This window comes from Pristis pectinata, chromosome 18 (assembly GCF_009764475.1).
Source record: "Pristis pectinata isolate sPriPec2 chromosome 18, sPriPec2.1.pri, whole genome shotgun sequence".
NCBI classification, from domain to species: domain Eukaryota; kingdom Metazoa; phylum Chordata; class Chondrichthyes; order Rhinopristiformes; family Pristidae; genus Pristis; species Pristis pectinata.
In genome coordinates this window covers 23,147,081-23,168,108 of record NC_067422.1, presented here as the reverse complement: position 1 = coordinate 23,168,108, position 21,028 = coordinate 23,147,081, and the positions used below count along the sequence as shown (strand labels likewise).

General features: G+C 39.9%; 1 protein-coding gene across 6 annotated transcripts in view; it reads left to right on the top strand.

Moving 5' to 3' along the window:
- The window catches only part of LOC127579780 (septin-9-like), a 222,034-nt gene that overhangs the window by 163,682 nt on the left and 37,324 nt on the right, over positions 1-21,028 (top strand). For 5 of the 6 annotated variants that reach the window (XM_052032700.1, XM_052032702.1, XM_052032701.1 and 2 more), the window contains 2 exons: positions 14,938-15,126; positions 20,901-21,026. In XM_052032700.1, the coding sequence (XP_051888660.1) occupies positions 14,938-15,126; positions 20,901-21,026 (315 nt within the window). Of the gene's footprint in view, positions 1-1,755; positions 1,901-14,937; positions 15,127-20,900; positions 21,027-21,028 lie in introns of those variants that run through there. The other variant, XM_052032705.1, reaches the window with a different exon arrangement.

Here is a 21,028-nt window from a genome sequence, read left to right as displayed (position 1 = left end):
TGAGCTGGCCCCTGCCTTGAGTTTACTGCCAACATCCCCATATTATCCAAGTGAACTCGAGGCCTCACTGCTGTGGCGGTTCTGAGGCAGAGCACACGTGAGTGATGAACAGGCCACAGATGGTAGAGAATGAGACTCTTCTGGACCTATTGACATCTTGTGCTGTCAAAGGTTTTTACAATAGTACCCAACTATCTCTGTTAATCGGAGATATTTAAAAACAGTTGTAACAGATTTAAATATAAAATAATTGAAATCTATTTTTAACTGCTTTAAAATATCTCATGTAAATTAATTAAAATATTTGTATCAGTTTAAATAAAGGAAAAGAGACCACTGCCTATCGTTTACCTTCTCCATTTTAGGAATGACCATATTCAGGAAATGAGGGCCTGTGCAAGTAGCTGGGATAGGCCCCTTGCCTCAAGACAATCAGAACCACCCCTGAATTCAGTGGCAATTCTGGGGCAGAGAGAGACAACAATTACAGTGGCATTGATCTCTGGCATGTTCCTGACTCCCGCAGGGATGGGGTTGTGTGGAACGTGCTGTTGTGCACACTACTGTGGGCTGACTGTTCTCACCTACGCCATTGACTGACTGTCAGCATGACCAACCCTTAGGGACTATTTTGATTGAAAGGTCAGGTGCATGGAAGCAGTCAGAACTGTCTCAAGGAGTTTTTTGGAAGTGAATCACGGTCATGTTCACTGGGACTACGATTCCTTGCCACAGGAGCTGTACACCTGAGCCTCTTGCATGCAGGTCTGTACACTGTCCTCTGAGCTAGATATTATTATGTTTCTGAGTTGGTAATTATGGTCTAGTTCCAGAAGGTGAGGGCTTTGACATTTTCTGCAGCTGAATTAAAAATGAGATGTGAAGGGAGAGCTATGAGAGATGTGGCTGCTGAAAGCTGTTTGTCTGTCTGTATTGTGTATCACAGACATATGGTCGTTTAAAAAAAATGTTACGGGAAGAAAGCCAATCTGCGATCTCCGGCATTGCCGCTTGAGATGGCCATAACTTCCCCAGGTTTTTATGCCCAAACCATAGCCCTTGAGTGGGGTCAACATATACAGGTGATCTCTAATGAGATAGATCTATGAATAATGTTGTGATCTTCTCTTCATCGTTGAACAGCCTTGTTTAGACAAAGTGTTGGTCATGATGGAATGATTTGGATATTGTACGAAGGATATAAAGCATTGGGAAGTGAAGGTTGCAATAGTGTGTGCTGGGAGTTGCTGGAGTCGGCTGGTGGAGCCCACCCCACTACAGCAACAATAGGGGAGCATGGATGGGCTGTGAAAGAGACAATTGGTGGGAGTGTTGGAGCTTTAGGTGAGACAGGTGTGAGGAATAGCAGTGGTGAGAGGAATGATTTTCGGCCCGATGAATCATTGAACTGTTTCCAGCACCACAGTCATGTCCTGGGAACAGGCATCCCTGAATGCATTCCTTCAGGCATTCTTCATTCCACCATATAATGCTGCTGGGAGGGCTATCAATCCTAGTGGTGGAAAGATGAAATTCTTTCCTCCTGGTGGCAACCTAGATTATCATCTACAATGCTTCCTATCCAAACCTGGTAAATGTTCTGCCAGTTTATGGAGTTTTTTTGGCTTTACTGAATGTTTCCTTTTGTCAACAGTCACCACGCACCTCCCTTTAACAGACTTTAAGAAATGCCCATTTCCTGCCTTTCAAGCTGTTGCTCAGTCAATAAGCAGCACAGGGAGCACAGACTACACACTTGACTCGTACGTTGAGGTGCCAATGCTGTCTTCCTGTGGTCTGTGCAACCATGTGAATGGGCACATGTAGCAGCATCTTGTATTTCTTGATATCTTCTCTTGCTGGTAGCTCTCAAATCCACCAAGTCTGCTTCATCTATTGGGTAAGACATTAAAAATCTAGCAGTCATTAATTGATTTCTGTATGTTGTGCAGTTTAAATAGTGCCAGAGAAAGTGCTGGAGTATACCAACTGCCCTTTTAATTTGGGATTAGTGCAAGAGAATCTGCAGTGACAACAAAAACATTGAAAAGACGATAGACGCTGTAATTGGTGACTATTGACTTTTAACTAATGCAAGGCAAGCAGCAAAAAATCTAGTGCTTAACAGATGAAGAATGTGTGTACTAAAAATGATAATTTAGTGATAACTGGAAACCTTGAAGCTGTTACAAAAAAATGTGAATACTTAGTGTAGTGATATCTAAGGTGGGCAAGTTTTATTTTCTGACATTGATTGTACACATCTGTTTATGCAAGTACTGGGCTGATCAGATGCGTGCCCTAGAAAACAAAGAACAATGTTTGAAATCAGCAAAGGCAACGTTGCACAGATCATTTAACAAAATGGCCTGCTTGAGTTCACACATTCAGAAATCGCCCCTCCTCCATTTCCTAAAGTCCTTTTTATCATGCCAAATAATGGGCTATTTGACCAAACAATAGTTCGATAAATCACTATGCAGGGCAGTGCTACAATCTGTGGGCTTTTTTTTAAAGAAGCTGTATAGTGTGATTGTTGACCCAAAGACTAAACCTACCTTGTTTTGTGTAAAAGCAAAACTGTCTTTTTCACCTCTTGTTTGCTCCTTGCCTCTCGGTGTTCACTCAGGCTGGGTACCATTCTGTGAATGTAAACGACAACTCACTGCCTCTCCCAAGTACGGTGCAATTGGTATTTTATCCCGTGGGCTAATAGAGTGAGTACTGTCATTACTGTTTGCATAATATACTAGTACGTATATTAAAGATTTCTGCCTCAGTGTAAAACGTGTGCTACTTGGGTTAATAAGTTCTTTTGTTAGCTTCAGTTTGATGTGAAAGGCTGTTAAGAGCATGTGCAATGTGCAGATAGCTATAGATGTGGCAGATAGAGAGGATTCGTTTGTGAGAAGAAACAGTTTGCAGTAGATCAAATCTTTCTCTAATTCGGGTTTAAGCCAGTGGTAAGAGCTGTGAGATACTGCATGCCCAGGAGAATCTCATCCTCTGTTTAGAATTCCCTCCATCCAGATAGAAAGAGGAAACCATTCAACTTTTATATTGTTTGTGAGAGAAAATGGAATGGATGCATAGACCATGAATTAAGGTAATCTTTTGTTTCCCATTCCTTCCAACCTAGCCTTGTGGTCAATTGTGACCCAGCAAAAGTTTTTTTTGGTATAATGAGACAAACATGCACAGAAATGTGATTTGAATTTGTTAGCAAGCTGAAAACTATAAACAACCACCAGAATTTTGCTTCAGATGCTGTGCCAACACCACTTGATGGCAACACCATTGCCAGGTTCCCCACCTTCAGCATCCTAGTGGTTACCAATGATCAGAAACTCGATTTGAATAGCCACATAAATACTATAGCCCTAAGAGTAGGGCAGAGGCTGCGTATCCTACAGCGAGTTTGTCACATCCTGACATCGCAATGCCTTTCCACAAACGACAAGACTCCAAATTAGGACTGTGATGGAATCTCTACTTGTCTGCATGCTAGAATGTGGGATTGCAACTAGGTGTTGGCCTTGGCTGAGGAACTGTTGCTTTGTTACCATTTTCAAGCAGAACATCAGAAGGTGGTAGTAAGCTACACTCTTGCATTGTCCTGCTGGTGAAGAAACCCCTACAATGGGGTTGCATAGTGAGTTCCAGAATTTAGACCCAGCAATGAAGGAATGGCGGTAAGTTGGTGTGAAGGAGGGGAATTTACTCTCGTCCTTCTCAGAGGTAGAGGTTTTGTTTGGTGCTGCCAGTGTAACCAGGGCAGTTATTTGAAGTGGATTTATAGATGGTACACATTGAATTACCAGTGTGATCGTGGTACAGGGAATAACTTTTTGGAATGGTGGATGGGTAGCCAGACGAGATGACTACTTGTCCTGTATCATTTTGATGAGACAGAGGGTCAGAAGGAGGGTGAGGGCTAGAGGGGGGAGAGTTGGGGAGGCAGAGGAAATGGAGGAAGGGGATGGAAGAGGGTAAGGGGAACAAAGGGGGGAGGCAGAGAGGTGGAGGGAAAGATGGAGGCAGTGAGAACAATGGGATATTTGTACCTTTAAGATTTTCTGCTACATTTTGCAACAATAAGTACAACCCACAGTTGAAGCAACTATGATGAATTTCGGATGAGAATTCAACACGGGCAGTCCTTGCTTTATGGCTGTTCGGGATATGGAAATTCATCCTCACTGAAATCACAAATTAATACAAGTTTGAGATGCAGAATAAAATTCAACCTTATAGCATTTATGTCAAAAAAAATAAAAACAAAATGGGAAAGAAACAAATTTTGTCATTTTTTATTTTTAGATACTCAATACAGTGGGGCAATAAGATTTGTGTATGATGTCACCATATTGATAGGTCTGGTAGTTACAGCCAAGTCCCTCCTTTGCCACACTATCTCTAGTCTGAGGACATGTGAACAGACGTCTCAGATCGCAGCGCTGCCACTCTTCTTCTGCAACACATTTTCTCTGACATGCTGCATCATGGGGAGCTGTTGTAGCCATGGTCAGCTCCTTAAAGTAATCCCTCGGCCTTTACCCCACTTCCACTATGTCACTATGCTTTAACCCATCATCCCATGAACTACTTCTGCACCACATTTCTCCCGTGAACCCCAATCCTCAAATCCCATCCCTTTCCTTCTTATCCCCACTTCCTAAACCCTTTCCTAATGCTCGAGCCTTGCATGTCAGAGAAAATGCCTCATGGTAGAAGAGTGTTGGCAGTGCTGCACTCTGAAACATGCTCACATGTCCTCAGACTGGAGAGGATGTGGCAAAAGAGGGATTCAACTCTGAGCACCAACCCAATCAATGCAGTGATGTCATATCCAAATCTTCCTGCCCCACAGTACCTAGTGACTAAAAATAAAAATTGACAAAATTTGCCGCTTTCACATGGGCCTTGTCCAGCTGTTAAATTACAGCAGTGGGACATTTTGTCATCACTGATAAAATAGTTTAATATGAGAGAATATTCCTATAGGAACGCATCTCCACTTATAGCATGGGATTCAATGGGAAAAGAGGGTTTACGTATGGAAAAGCACTCACTAACATTGAAGGTCGCTCGTAATACTTTATTTAGCAAATGAAATATAAAATTAATGTTTTAAATTACAAGTACAAGGGACAAGCATTACAATGCATATTGTAATATGTTCAGTGCCCCTTCAAATTATTCTCGCTATATGGTGCCAGGTGAATTGTATAAAGTGCAATGAATGTTGTGCCAACAGTAACCTCATTATCCAATGATTTGAATTGACCTTGATATTCACTCATAAGTTTTCAGACATTGAAAAATTTGAAACAAGGTAAAAACTACAAGTTGCAGAATGCTTGGAATAGTCTCTAATTCAGTTTGGACATTAGTATAAACTCTATAGAGAATGTGCCTGTAAGAATACAATGTGGTATCACTTTACACCATAATTTACACTTATTTATGGATAAACCTATGAACTTTTGTCAGCAGTAAGTGTCTTCTACACATAGTAGTGTTGTTGGATTTGAGCTGTGATCCAGGGATTTTGGTACATAACCAAGTTAATGAACAAATACCTTAAGTCACAGGTTACATCTTTAAACAGACGCCCAACCTTTTTATAATTCTCTTTGTAGTATATCCCATTGAATGCTGGGGAAGGGCAGTGATGTTCTCTGGGTATCCTGATCAACTTTATTCTAAACAAGGAGAGCATCTAACTAGTACTGGTTTTTAGACCTTGCTACGAGCAAACTGACTGCTATCTTTTCTACATTAAGACACCTTTAGTTGTAAAATGCTTTAGGGTGTTCAAATCTTTTAGTCATTTAAAGCAGGAGGTGGTGAAATAAAATGTTGCACAGCATAGTCATTACAAAGAAGTTCAAAATGACCCTTCCATTTTTCTCTGCTGGCATCTGGAACTACTTTATACCAGAATGAAGAATATTAGTACTGCAGTTACTGGATCAATTGTCATTATCAACTGTTCTATTTGAATTATTAAGCGGTTAGATTTAGGATAAAAATCTGTACTGTCTCAGCAAGAGAGGATAATTGATGCCTAGAAATTGGATTGCATTTGTTGGATTGCATCTGGCTGTTTTGGTGCTGTATGACTTAAAACATCAATTTAACCCTGGTTAAGTTGCTTCTGCGTCCATTTCCAGATCCAATGAAGCCATTGGCAAACTTGATTGCTGGTTATGACTGAGTCACCTTTGTAACCTCAACCTGATTTTTCCATCGGGGATGCATGTGGGGATGTTATTCCTCATAATGCATCTTTTGGGGGTCATGATGCCCTCCCCTACACCTACACCCATTCCTAAGCTCCCCATTGAAACCTCAATGCTGATCATTGACTACTCCGTCCCCAAGCTGTTGCTGATCACTATTTTTGTCCTCCCTTCTGGATGACATTGTCAGTCACTGACCCTCATTCCCCAGTGATGAATGTCAGCCTCCCCTAACCATTTCCACCCCTAATCCCCATCCTTGCTGTTGGCCAGTCTGATGGAAGACAGAAGACAACCACATGCACCCTTGCCCCAGTAGCCCTCCAGCCCCCACCTAGATATTGGTCCAATAATAAGGCAGTGCTGATCTCCCAGTTCCCATCCTTTGGAGGCAATTGCTGGATTGGAAAATATGAATTGCCTGTTTCTTTTTAATTGAATTGTAATTGACAACTCAAAGTTGCCACTGTATCAACACTCCTGTTAACATGCTGCTTAGGGTACACTGGAAATTCTAGACAGGACCGTTGCCTGTGACCCCAGGGGATAACTATTTGGTCTCTTCACTCCCTGCTGCCACTGTGTGAACTGGACTCCAGCAGGACTGTTCCACACCTTTACCTCCCTTGCATCCAGGACAAATGGGTATTACTAACTTCTTCCAGGACTTGCATCACCTATTGGACAATGTTAACCAGGTGGCCTCCACATTACCTCTGGCCAGGCCTTCTAACTTTTTCTCCTCACAATTTGCATCCTTCTAATCTCCATCATTCATCCCCAGTTGGTTTCCTGCCGAGCTCAGTTATGACATTCATGTGATGCATGTAACTGGGCTGCTGTGGGGACATCTATGGACTTGTTTCCCATGTGCATCACAGCATTGAGCCCTGAGCAAAAGTCTTTTAGCTTTTCTAGTGCAGTCTCCATATTGAGATTATTCTGGAAGCTTCCTCAGTATGTTAGGTCCAAGATGCCAAACACGAACTTGCATGAATTCTCTCATTCACCAGTTCACACACCATCCTTTGGAGGGAATTGCTGGATTGAAAAATGGGAATTGCCTATCTTGCAGGTCTGAAAAATGCTCTATTTAACCAGTGTACTTCGCCCAACCACCTGCCACTGCTTCTAGTGTCTGAAGGTATTGTGTTTAAAAAAAAAGACCCTTCTTGACTTTTATAATGTCCTCATAAGGGACCTTGTCTGTGATTTGGGGTGCTAGTAAGCTCACCAATGCTCTTGTATCTGGCCCTATTGCCAGCGGAAATATTGTTTTCCCCTTTTTGTGTGAAACACAAAACAATGAGGACGAACATTATCATCTTCACTTGTTCTATATAAAGGGCAAATGGCAGAGATCTCTAGTATCCCTCAAGCTCACTGACGTATCTGCCACCTCAACTGCCTGCCATCACTACTGCTTTGCCTCTGAGACAACTAACAAGAATAGGATTGCCAACAAAACATCCTTCATTGAAAACAGTCAATACTCAAGTGACTGCAGTGGCTTGCACAATAATGCAGCATGTAGATGTGCACAGTCCTTACGGGTAAACTTGAATACATATTCTATAATTTTGAACTGGATTGAAGGCTGGATTAAAAAGGTTTGTATCCAATGTTATGTGTATGTGTCCCTACCAGGAAAAGGAGAATTGTAACCTATGGTGTGGATTAGATACCAACTAGTTTTTAGATGTCAAAAGAGAGTTTTATAGCCACTTTAGAGAATTAAGACATTCTCCATCAAGCCATGACTAATGTGCCAACACCAATTCTTCACTATGTCAGTTTGTGTTAAACTGTCCCGTGCTGATAGTCAAGTTGACCAGGATAGATAGATTGGCAGCCAAACATTGCTGTGAAAATTTTTTTACAGCTGAAGTTCATAATAGGGAATAAGCTCAGTTCTATTTTTGTGTGTAGTATATACAAGTTTATTCTCTTTTGACATTTCTGCACCAATCTTGTGAGCTGTACATACAGTGTCCATCATCATGTGGTCAGTCATGAGAGCTGAAGATCACACGTAATTTTTCTTTCGTGGGAATAATAATGAACTATTCATAATTTTTGTGATATTTATGCAACTCACTGATATGACAATGTGACGTACACTGTGGAGCAGACACAGGCTCATGCTTGTTACTTTCCTCAAAGGAACTTTCTGATCTGGGTCACTTGGGAAAGACACCCAGCAGAGGTCAGGAATAAAGCTCCATGTTGAAAGGAATGCTTCTGTTATAGTCACCCCAGTCACTGCCTAAGAAATGATAATGATTTGTTACAAACAGAAGTCCTGTGTAAATTGCTTCCTCACCAAAGAGAACAAAGAGAGTATTATGTTATAAGGAAAGGAAGGAAAATATTTTTGATATATTCAAGAACGCACTTAAGTAAGCCGTTTTTACTTTTGATCATTAATGGAAATTTCAAAACAACCACGAGATTTGGGCAATAAGGTTCAAAACCATTAACATTTCATATCTAGGAAATCTGTGGTAAGACATTTGATATCTAACTTTGAGATATGGATAAAATTATGAATGTAGCAGAGAAAGGACTGAAGTTCCCAGATGGAAGCTGCAGAGTACTGCTTGAAATGTAATATGCATTCACTGGTTTATGCATTGAACTGAAGGGAAAAAAAAACTTCTGTGAAGTAGCAGGATCATCCAGGTCTTTCCTTAAGGGTGGTTGGTAAGGCTTCTTGGCATATAGGACTCTAGGCAACCAACAGATGGCATAGTGATCAATAGGGGGAAAACAGTAGAGATTGCAAAGATTGGCTCTTTGATTCTGCAGAGCAAGGGGTAATAGAAACAAATACTCGTCAAAGGCTGATGGTGTAACTCGGCCTTCTGATAGGGAGATAAGTCTGATCAAAAATAAAAGCCTTTCGTATAAGACGATTTATTTATTGGCCACATGTACATCGAAGCACACAGTGAAATGCGTCTTTTTCCATTACTGAGAATGTGCTGGGGGGCAGCCTGCAAGTGTCGCCACTCTTCCAGCACCAACATAGCATGTCCACAGCTCCTAACCTGTATGTCTTTGGAATGTGGGAGGAAACCGGAGCACCCGGAGAAAACCCACAGACACACAGGAAGAATGTACAAACTCCTTACAGACAGCGATGGGAATTGAACCTGGGTCACTGATGCTATAATAGCATTACACTAACTACTACACTAGATATGTATCATGAAAAATATGACAGGTTATCGCTAATCAACATCCTTAATAATTTCTCCATATTGATAGCCTTCACTTATCAGGAACACTTTGGAGAACTGCCTTAATGTGGTTGATAAAAATGCTATTTTGAGGCGTTCTTTCTCATGGTTGATTGGATGATAAATAGTAGGAGAATTCTGCAGTTGGCGAAAATCATAAAACTGCAGATGCTGTAAATTTGAGATTAAAATAGAAAATGCTAGTAATCTTCAGGTCAGGCAGCATCTCTGGAAAGGGAAATATGGTTAATGTTTCAGATTGAAGACTCTATGCCAGAACTGGAAAAGAGAGAAGTTGCAGAGAAAGTGGGGAAGGGATGGCTAGAGCAAATATATGAAATGTCGCTATTGTTTTGCAACTCACCACACTTTATTAGCTCCTGTTTACACTGGGTCATCACCTTTGTTAAGCTTTGTTATGAGACTTGAACCATCCATTTTCCGCTTCTGGTTACAGACACATCAAATTATTCTCATGTAGAGCTGCATGTTTTTATAAAACCCTAATGATCTTTTTCTTAGTACTTTAGGGAGAGACTAATTTTAGGGACTTTTCTAGCTTCACAGACCTCTGATTCCATACAAAGTGCTGCCTAGGAACTGTTTTCATCAATTAAATTCCAGACTGCTTCAATGCTGAACAGATATTAAGTAGTTTAGTGGATGGGACAGGGTAGTGAGGGGTGTTACTCTGACTCGAGGTCTGTGACTACTAGTGTTCTGCAAGGATCATTGCTGGGACCTCTGTCGGTGATATGGGCTGATCAGTATGTTTGCAGATGACACAAAAATAGATGAGGTTGTGGATAGTGACAAAAGTTGTCAAAGGATTCAGCAGGATGTAGACCAGTTGGAAATGTGGGCAGAGGAATGGCAGATGGAGTTTAATCTGGACATGGTGAGCTATTGCTCTTTGGGAGGTCAAATGTAAGAGGAAAGAATACAGCAAATGGTGGGACCCTTGGGAGCATTGAAGTACAGAGGGATCTTGGGGTGCAAGTCAGAGCTCCCTGAAAGTGACAACACAAGTAGATAGGGTGGTAAAGAAGGCGTATGGCATACTTGCCTTCATTGGTGGGGTGTTGAGTATAAAAGTTATGCTGCAGTTATATAAAATTTTGGTCAGGTCACATTTGGAGTATTGTGTGCAGTTCTGGTTGCCACATTACAAGAAGGATGTGGAGACTTTGGAGGGGGTGCTGAAGAGGGTCACCAGGATGTTGCCTGGATTAGAGATCATTCGTTATGAGGAGAGGTTGGACAAACTTAGATTATTTTCTCTGGAGCATCAGAGGCTGAGAGGTGACCTGATGGAAGTATCTAAAATTGAGGTATAGATAAGGTAGACTGTCAGTCTTTTTTCCAAGGTGGAAATGTAAAATACTAAGGGGCATAGCTTTAAGGTGAGAGGGGGGAAAGTTTTTTTTACACTGAAAATGGTAGGTGCCTGGAATGCACTGCTAAGGGAAGTGGTAGAAGCGGGTACAGTAACAACATTTAAGAGCAGTTAGACGGGCACGTGAACAGGCAGGGAAAGGAGGGATATAGACCGTGTGCAGGCAGATGGCATTAGTTCTGTTTGGCATCATGATAAGCACAGGCACCATGGGCCAAAGAGCTTGTTCCTGTGCTGAATTGTTCTATGTTCTAGCTCTTTGCATGCATGTGTGTATCACACATGTGCATGCATACATACACACCCCTAATGTATAGCCCACTGATGTTTGCAGAATGCACTGACATTGCCACTGTTTAAATCGATTTAGATATGAGTATTAGGAACTTCTCTAGCAGTTGGCAAACCAAAGTGCTGCTTTTGTAAAATCGCATAAGATTGCTGGTAGGTACTCAATTTGCCCACTCTGAAAACTCTGAATTTTCTTCTGAACTACTTCAATAACACATTCCCTTGGTTGATGATATGCATTGTAATGTGGGTAATGATTACTCCTGCATTAATGTCCCTTTTGTTCATTCTTTGGAACTCCACACATGACTTGGAACAAGTGGGTGTGGCTTTTACTTTGTCAAAGTTCAAGAACCTAGCTTCTTGGGCTTGGTAAGTTATGAACCCATCTATTTGATGGTGTTTTTATTTCTTTACAAGATATATGTACACTACGTGGACCTGATTTATTGCATACAGTCTAAAACAAGTTTTTAAAATTATGTAACAGTGCTGCCTGCTGATGTTGGGGAATGTTGTAGAGAATTTTATCAGTTGTTTATCAAGTGGCTGGATTTTGCAAGTATTCCTGATATGTTGTGTTTGATTTTTAAACCATAGTATTTTGGTGACCACTGACTAATTGCAAGATTGTGTAGTGTAATACCTGTAGTACACCAAATTAGTGGGGAGTATTGTGTCAAACTATACTAAAATGTTTTGGGGATAGTATTTTGTTAAGGAATGGTTTAATTAGATAAATCATTGATAGGAATTAAACCATCACCTTCTCAGAATTATTTATCCCTTTATCCCCACCTTTTTAATGCTTTTTCATTATTTTCACTGGGATGGCTTCTGTTCAGTGCACTGTCTCCTGCAGAGCATTGTAAGGAACACTGGACTAAATTGCAGAAAGACAAAAAGACAGGCTAGAGATTTGCTTTGTTGGTGAATTGGAACATTCCTCTACTCAAAGCTGATCCAAGCCAAAAATTGTTGTGGCATATGATTCAAGAGGAAAATATCCAGTAGATTATTCCGCAAGGACTCAAAAATGTGTGATTGTGAGCATTTATGAATTGTACAGAAAGCAGCTTCTGAAAATGTCATTTTAAATATTAACCATTACTTGCCAGGACAGATCAAAGTATTACTGCAGAAACAATTGGCAGTAGCTAATATAAAATCAAGGAAGCTTTTTTCTAATTATGAACAGCTGGGCACATTAACCAATATTTCCAATTTGCATGAGCATAATTACCTCCATATAAACATACAAACGGGGAGGAGTTACTGAGATTTTGGCTGGACTTTGGGGGCTTGAGTTACAAGGAGAGGTTGCTTAGAGGTATATAAGATCATGAGGGGCATAGACAGGGTGAAAGCACAGTCTTTTTCCCAGGAAGGGGGTGCTAAGAACAGGAGTGCATAGGTTTAAGATCAGATGAGAGATTTAAGAGGGACATCAGGTGCAGCATTGTTACGCAAAGGGTGGTGCGTATTTGGAATGAGCTGCCAGAAATAGTGGTTGTGGCGGGCACATTAGCAACATTTAAAAGCCATCTTAATAAGTACATGGATAGGAGAGTTTTAAAGGGCTACGGGCAAAATGCGGGCAGGTGGAACTAACTAGCTGGTCAACAGAATCAGCATGGACGAGTTGGGCCGAAGGGCCAATTTCCACGCTGCATGACTCTGAGTAAGCCATTCAGCTTCAAGACCATTCTGCCGTTTAATAAGATTGTGGCTGAACTTGTTGCCCAACACCAGTAAACCTTTTGCTTCTCAAAAACCTTCCTAATTCTGCCTTACAAATATAGAAAGACTCTGCTTTCTCCACTCTTTGTCCAAACCTATGTCATGACAAAAATATACACTAAATCCTCATGAATGGGTCTACAGTCATGGAATACAAAATAAGACTAAAATCTTACTTCATTAGAAATGTACATCCTGCTTTTCAGAGCTTTATATATTAAAGGATAAATCAGATGTAACCTTAACTGCGCATGCAATTAAACGTGGAAATGGACAAGTTGCTGTCCTGCTTCTCCAGAGGCTGCACTCTCCTGGCATCTCGCCAAGAGAATCAGTAATGAAAGTTGTGGAATGGCATGAAGGCGCTGTAGTTTAGTGAGAGGCTTACACTGAACATGCCAGGGAATTATGGGGCATCCATTCCAATGGAAGTGAATGTTTAATGGTGTGATAAGACTAAATTATTGCCAAATAGCTTCTCTGGCCCTTAAGATTAAATTTTACAGGTGTAGGATCTCACTCCTTCAGATTTTAATTCTCAGTGGTGAATAAAATATATGTTGTAAAAAATCTTCCTTTGTGTCTCACTTTTCTTCCCCTTAGTCCCACCTTTCCTTTTTCCCACTTTCTGTACATATTTTCTCATTGAATTGATCAATCTTGGTTCAGACTGTGTGGCTCAGTAACAGCTCCTTAATCTAGTTAAAATGATGCATGTTTGTGTGCCCAGTTCACATAGCTGCCCTGTTGTGGCCTGTGTGCAGAAATTGCCTTTCTAATCTCCACACTGTGCCATGCTAATTCCCATAGAAATTGAAAGTGTGATGAAAAAGCTAGGGTTGTTTGCTCACTGGTGACTGGGAAATCCAGGCCACTGATACAGGATGTGATTTATCATCCTTATTAAAGTATTTCTAACCAGCAATTCATTCCACAAACTTTGTGTGCAATGGTTCTGGTTTCTTCAAGTGCTTCCGCTAGTTAATTCCAGCAGGATTTTTTCAGGGATTACGTCAGATCACTGACCTCAGTATAAAAAGATGGATTTTGTGTATTGATCATTTGTTTTAAGAAATTTTGTTCAGATATCACTAAGTAGTGTTGTGAAAATCCCAACATGATTTTTATGTGATACTTGCCCAGTGTAATTGTTAAGGGTAGCTCTTTCTGTTTAGTACTCTGACAACCTTACAAGGTGCAGAAATTTTGGGGGAAAAATATCTTGCAAGTAACCTTCAAACTTGAAAACCCTGCTTACATCATTGTGTAAATGAGGCTCATGTAAAATGTGGCATCAGTTTGCATACAATAATGAATTATCTTAAAGTGGTGTTGAGAAAACTTTGCATGAGAAAACTGATAGCAAGAGAGAAACCATTCTGGAAGTAGCCTATTTAAATACGTTCGCTTATTTTGCATACTAGAGAACACAGGGAATGTTCTTATCTATCACAGTTTGAAACATTTGTAGTGTTTCTATATTTTTTCTAAACTTGTGTCTAGTCTGTGGTAAATAGCAATTGTAAATTTGCATCAGGTCTTTTCAAATCTAACAGAAGTATCCTGTGGGGTCTACTTTCTGACCAAATCTGACTGCGATATCTACAACGGATGTTGTTGTTTCCGGTTTCATCAAGGTTTTTAACATTTGTGCATGGTCAGTAAGGTGCTGATTTGTTCCTTTCCCCTCTCCTTAAAAGTTTTGAAACTGCAAATATGAAATCAATGAAATAATTTAAGATCATACTTTCTATCTTTTGAACTATCTGAAGTTACTCTGTCAGCTCCCCTTAACCATCAAATTTTAAATTGTTTGGTGTTAAGTTTTTATGCCTGTGAAAAACACAAACCAGTTAGGTAGTGAACGGATGCCAGTGAGCCTCTCTGATGTGTGTCTGCTTGGCGGTAACAGTGTCTTGCTGCTCTAGCCTGTCGCAAATTATCTCATTTTTTGTTTTACAGCAGTTGGGTAATGATTCCAACTGTAATTTGAAAGTTTTTTTTTCCTCTCTCTACACTATAGGTGCAGAAAATAGCTCAATCAAAACCAGCATTATGTCAGAACATTCCAGAGATGGAGGCATTAAACAACCTATGCAGAATGAGAAGCCAGGGTCTGACCACTTTGGGTACGTGGGTATTGATTCCATTCTCGAACAGATGAGGAGGAAAGCTATGAAGCAAGGATTTGAATTCAATATAATGGTTGTAGGTAAGTCACTGAGGAACAGAGTTTTCTTTTTTTAATTAATCCAATTTTTTTGATGGTTTAAAGTACAGAAATAAATGAATCTCGGCAAGCTCTCCTGTTTGAATGTCAGATGTAGCCATGGGTGATTTTTGCATTGTAAGGTGCTCCACATAAGATACAGTTTAAGTCACTCACACACAAGGGGAAAGCAGTCAGTTTCAGACATTCAGTTCTTGCGCACAACAGTTTTAAAACTCTATGAGCAACACAGTGGGGCAGCTAGTGGACCTGCTATCTCCCAGCTCCAGTGACCCGAGTTCAATCCTGACTTCTGGTGCCATCTATGAGGTTTGCATGTTTTCCTTCAACTACATGGGTTTCCTCCACGTGCTTCAGTCTCCTCTCCCATCTCAATGACATGCAGATTAGTAGGTTGGGCACTATAAATTGTCACAATTATGTAGGTGAGTGATAGCATCAGGAGGCAGTTGATGATACATGGGGAGAATGAAATGGGAATTGAAATACGTGGGTGCCTGATGGTTGGCATAGACGTAAAGGCCTGTTTCCTTGCTATATGACTCTTTTATTACCAAGATCCAGTTGAAGATTAAGTCCTTTTGTAAGATAAGGTTTTAAAAAAGCAGTGGAGACCATAGACCAGAACTTCCCTGAAGGCAGTAATTTCTTCTTGGGACAAAACAACCTCACCTAGAAACCACAAATGGGTAAAGAAAACCATTCTCTACACATAGGAGCTCTTGGCTTGATGAATCTTCATTGACCATTGATTATCATTTAGTGCATTCTCAGCATACTCTGAAAATCTGAATGGAGCCAGCAGTTAGCATCCACTAGATTCCATCCTCGCACAGGTGGCAACCTGAATCAACAGATGGAATAGGATCCACCTCATTTTCCAAGTCAGTATGTTTGAAGATGTCTTCAGCCATACAGATTCATTAGACTGTATATCGGGATAGGTGCTGTTAGAGTTTTTAATCCCATCATTTAACTGGAATTTTCACAACTTCAGATTTAATTATTAGTTTCTCATGAAAAACTAATGAAGAAGTAGTAGAAGCCAAGGCTCACCATGTTATTGGGCTTGATTTGGACTACTATCTTCAGGAGTTTGATCAGGCAGCATTTTTAACTGCTGAATGCATGTTGATTTATGTTTTGACCAGCATTATCCAAATAATTATCCTTGAACACCAGATGATGCACTCCATTGTAATGTGTGGAATTGATTTAAGAATAAGGGATCTCCAATTGCCTTTGTCTGCTTGACATCTTATTTGAACACAAGTACCACAAACCTAATCTTCTAAATAAAATTCTCTGCTTCCTTCAGTGTCCAATGAATTATAAGATAATTGTCAGTGCTCCAGTGATTTTTCCATAGCCAGTATTCTGGGATGCACATCCTCTATCCCCAAGGACTTGTTTGTTTTAAGCATGATTAGCCAGTCATGTACTCCTTGATCTTGCAGTGACTTTATATGGAGAGTGGTTTTTGTTTCCTCATACATATTTGGAAATGTCCATTAAGAATGTTTACTATAATTATTTTCTATTCAATTTTCATGATTTTTGAGCTTTTTAATAATTCCTTCTCTGACTACTTTCTTGCTGCTGGGAGTTTTTTTTAAACCGAATGATCTTGCACGGATCTTAGTTCCCATTTTCTGGGTAAAGTGCAAGCTTTAGCTATATTCTCCCATGTCTACTAGCCTCAACATGAGGGCCACATGTCCCATCAGTCAAAAATGTTATGATTGTAAGTAAAATAATAAAGCTGCAGTCTTTCTGGATATTTCCTACTAACACCACCCCGCAAGCTTCTTTGCCTAGTCAGAGGCCATTAGCTATTTGATCATGTCAGATATCCTTGAAGAAAAGTCCGAGATCTTCTCTAAGACACATACGAGAAACAAGGCCTATTCAGGGAAGGTGTAATTTATTAGCATTGTGAAATTCTTCTGTTATCTTGGGTCTTAAAACTGTAAAGCAGAAGCCATACTAATTTATGCACAACTGCATGAACAGATACTGCTTGCTCTGGACCTACTCCAATGCCATGTAATTAGTGCACCTTGGAAAGAAGCCAGGAAGCTGAAAGGGTTGCTGTACCTTCCATGCTTAATATGAGGCAATAAATAGTCAGGCAACCATTCTATAAAATCATACAAAATTGTATCTTGTAGAACACAGGATTTCCACATGCTCGACTTCCAAAGAATGAATATAATCAAGATCACAGCAACCATTTCTCCTTCATAAATCAAATGCTTTTCATAATAAATGTGAGATTTTTTTTAGTTTAGTAATGGATTACAATGTAACTGAATTGTAGTGCCTAAAAAGAAGTGTTAATGATTTGGGTTGCATTCAAGAAATTATCTTTGATAGATATCCAGAATAGGATGACAGCTCCAAATGTAATCTATTGTATCTATTACTGCTTCAAGTTAAGGTACTGCATACCTAATCCTGATAGAATGAGCCATATAATCTTTGTCAGCCGAAGTGTTTAGATCTTTCAGTTGATGTCTTGCCTTTTATGGTGACCTGAAGAATATTGCAAGGAGTGCTTAGAAATGTGGAACTGACCCAAAAGTTAATCTGCTGCCTTCTGGGGCAGTGTTTCCTTCCAGGTTTAATATCTCAGGCTGCAGTGGTTTAAAATAGTCTTGCGTTGTTTATGATGGCAATAAAAATACTTTTCATATGTGGGCATAAGTAATTGCCAGTTACAGAGTATAATATACTACACAATATTGTTTAATTGCTTTGTTTGAAATCTATACTACTTTATGACTATTTTGGAATGAATGGTTTAGTTTTCAGTGCTACACTCTCTTGCTTATGCCAAAGAAGTGTTGGAGTGAGAACACAGGAAGGTTGTAATATTTGGGTCTCTATACAATGAGGTTCAAAGCTTATTTTCATTAATCTCAAGGTTTTGAAAGGAAATGATGCAGGTTTTTGAAACTGTATAATGCATATGTATGCAATAATTTGGAGAAAGAATATGGAATTAAGGAACACCCTGCAGTGAACTTCGAGAGATTAGTGATGAGGTTCTTTCTCTTTTTCTTTCACTAAAAGCATTAACATAACAGTTGATGCCTATTGCAGGTTTAGGTTGCTTTATTGCTTTCATTCCATAACATTTTTGACTTCCTTGTTGCTCTCCCAGGAATGTCCTGGTTTCCCACAGATTATTTTTGTGAGCCTATCCAGGTAAATTAGTACAGTAACCAGGGATTGACTTGGCAGCTAAATTTAGTGGCTGGTTTTGTCCACAGATTTCCTGTCTCCCCTCAGTGTTGGAATGTGGCCTTTAAATTTGGCGCTAACCACCAAACAAATGCATTAAACAGATAAAATAATAAGCTAAATGAGGAGTCCTTGCTTTTACAATAGTGGTTAACTTAGCATGATCTACATAAGGGACGCTGATAATTTTATAGCTATGCTGAATTATGAAAACTATGGTATTTGTAATTGGCTGGATCACACAGACAGCCAGCTGTAGCGACTATGTCAGCATGGTCTAATCCCTCGTTCCTGTGCACTAAATGGGGGAACCTGCTGGGGTTAGGTGCTTGTGCCAAGGCTGATGCTACAGCATGGCTCCATCCATTTCAATAGGGGAGGGGGTCAGTGACCTTAAAAAAAAAGTAAGTTTATCTGTTTATTAATTTTTATCTATTTCTCAACCTAGGGTTTGAGCTAATTAATAACATTTTAATGGGCATTTGAATACATATTATGATTTTAATTTTAAATTATTTTTAAAAATTAATGCAAGTTTTTAAATTTCTCTGATTATTAAGTTCATTTAAAAACAATAAAACAGTTCTTTACAAGGCACTGCCAAAGACTGTTGGGCAGTGCTAATGGAAGGATCTCAAAATATTTCATCCAGAACCTTGGTTACCACCTGCAGCCCACTCCTCTCGTGGGCCTGTTGCAGAACCATGGCCTCAATCTGGTCATGTTGCTGTCAGTTATAAATAGTGTGGCCAGCAGATGCTGGAATGGTGAGCATAAGGTTTGGGCATTGAATGAGTGCAATCTGGATCATCGTTTCAGTATAAACTCCTGATGCAAACCTGTGGTGGTTTATATTAAAAGCACCCAATGTAAACCTGGCTAATTTGTTTATCACCATACAACCTTTTTCTTTGCCACAAATCCAAATTCTCTAAGGCAAAGAAATCTTCTGCTGAAACTGAGAGTTAAATTCAAGAAAATTTAGATAGATCACAATGTTTTTATTTAAATTAGACAACATGATATTTCCTTTACCCACCAGTTAAGATATAGCAAACTTAAACTGGGAGTCTGTAGACCATCCTGTGCAAAGGAGACTAATTGTGGGTGATTCAGTTTCCAATCTCATTGGAAGAAGCACTTGATAACATCTGTTCAGAGCTGAAATAGAGATAAGTAAAATAATCAGACAATTCGTGTTGTTATGATGAAGGGGGGGGGGGGAAGGCACAGTGACTTTAATTCAATCCTTCTGTACCTTGGGACAGACTAATGAATGGGTCTTTGCTGCAGTGCAGGGAAAAATAATACCAAGTAACACACAGCTGAATCCTGCTATCAGCTGTGAAATGGTGACCAATTACCTTTATTTCAGTGTTGTAGAGATAAATATTGGATAAACATGAGGAGCACTGTGTTTTGAACATTGCAACGAATCTCTCATGACTAAGAGGCTGAGCAGAGCATGCATTTGAAATCTTGTGATAAATGGCACATCAGCTGATGCAGCATTGGTTTAGTTTGGCAGTGAAATATCAGCATAGATTATTTGCTCAAGCCTTCACATTTAAACTCATGACCTTGTAACTCGCAGGCAAGAGCGCTTTAATCAAGCCATTTACTTAGCTAAGGGAAGTTGTGAGCTGGAACTAACAAGTGAGGATGTGAGAATGGACTTTTTTTTAGTTTTGACAGTCCAGGGGTTAAGAGAATTTAAAAAGTGCAATTTTCTCTCGAGATGAAATGTGTAAGGGAGTGTGACTCATGATCCCTTGTTCAGGGCCTACGGAAGGAATGTTACTGATGGTCGGAATGCTCTTTTCAATGTTAGTATTTGTTTTTAAGTGATTCAGCCTGGATCTTAAGTTGGTTGAAACAACTTAAATTCATTAAAATGTGATTAACCTTAATTTTATTGCAGGGTGTTATTGGTTTGCCACAAAGAATTACATATAGTTTAGAAAGTTAATGTGTGAATAGATTTGTCCCATTTTAGCTCTGATAGAGGACTACTGCTTTTAAGAGGTATATAAAATCATGAGGAGCATGGAGAGGGTGAACGCAAATAGTCTTTTTCCCTTGGAAGGGGAACTAAAAACTCGAGGGCATAGGTTTGAAGTGAGAGATGAAAGATTTTAAAGGGACCTGAGAGGCAATTTCTTCACACAGAGGGTGTTGTGAATATGGAATGAGCTGCATACAAAGAAGGTGCCAGCCTCACCTAAACATTCAAAGACGTTTGGATAAGTATGTGGATAGGAGGAGTTTGGGGGGGGGATGGGCCAAACACAGACAAATGGGATTAGCTTGGTGGGCACCATGGTTGGCATGGATGTGTTGGGCCAAAGGGCCTGTTTCCATGCTCTATCACAGTATGTCTCTGACTCTACTAAAATGGTACAACTACATATGTTCAGTAGATAAGTACAATATATATTAGTTAAATGTTTCACTCCTGTGTAAGTTTGTGAACATTGATTTGTGCATTATCACAATTCTTCCATCCTCAGGTCAGAGCGGTTTGGGAAAGTCCACACTAATAAACACCCTATTCAAATCCAAAGTTAGCCGTAAATCTGTTGAAGGGAATGAGGAGCGGATCCCCCAAACCGTTGAAATGAAATCAATCAGCCACGGT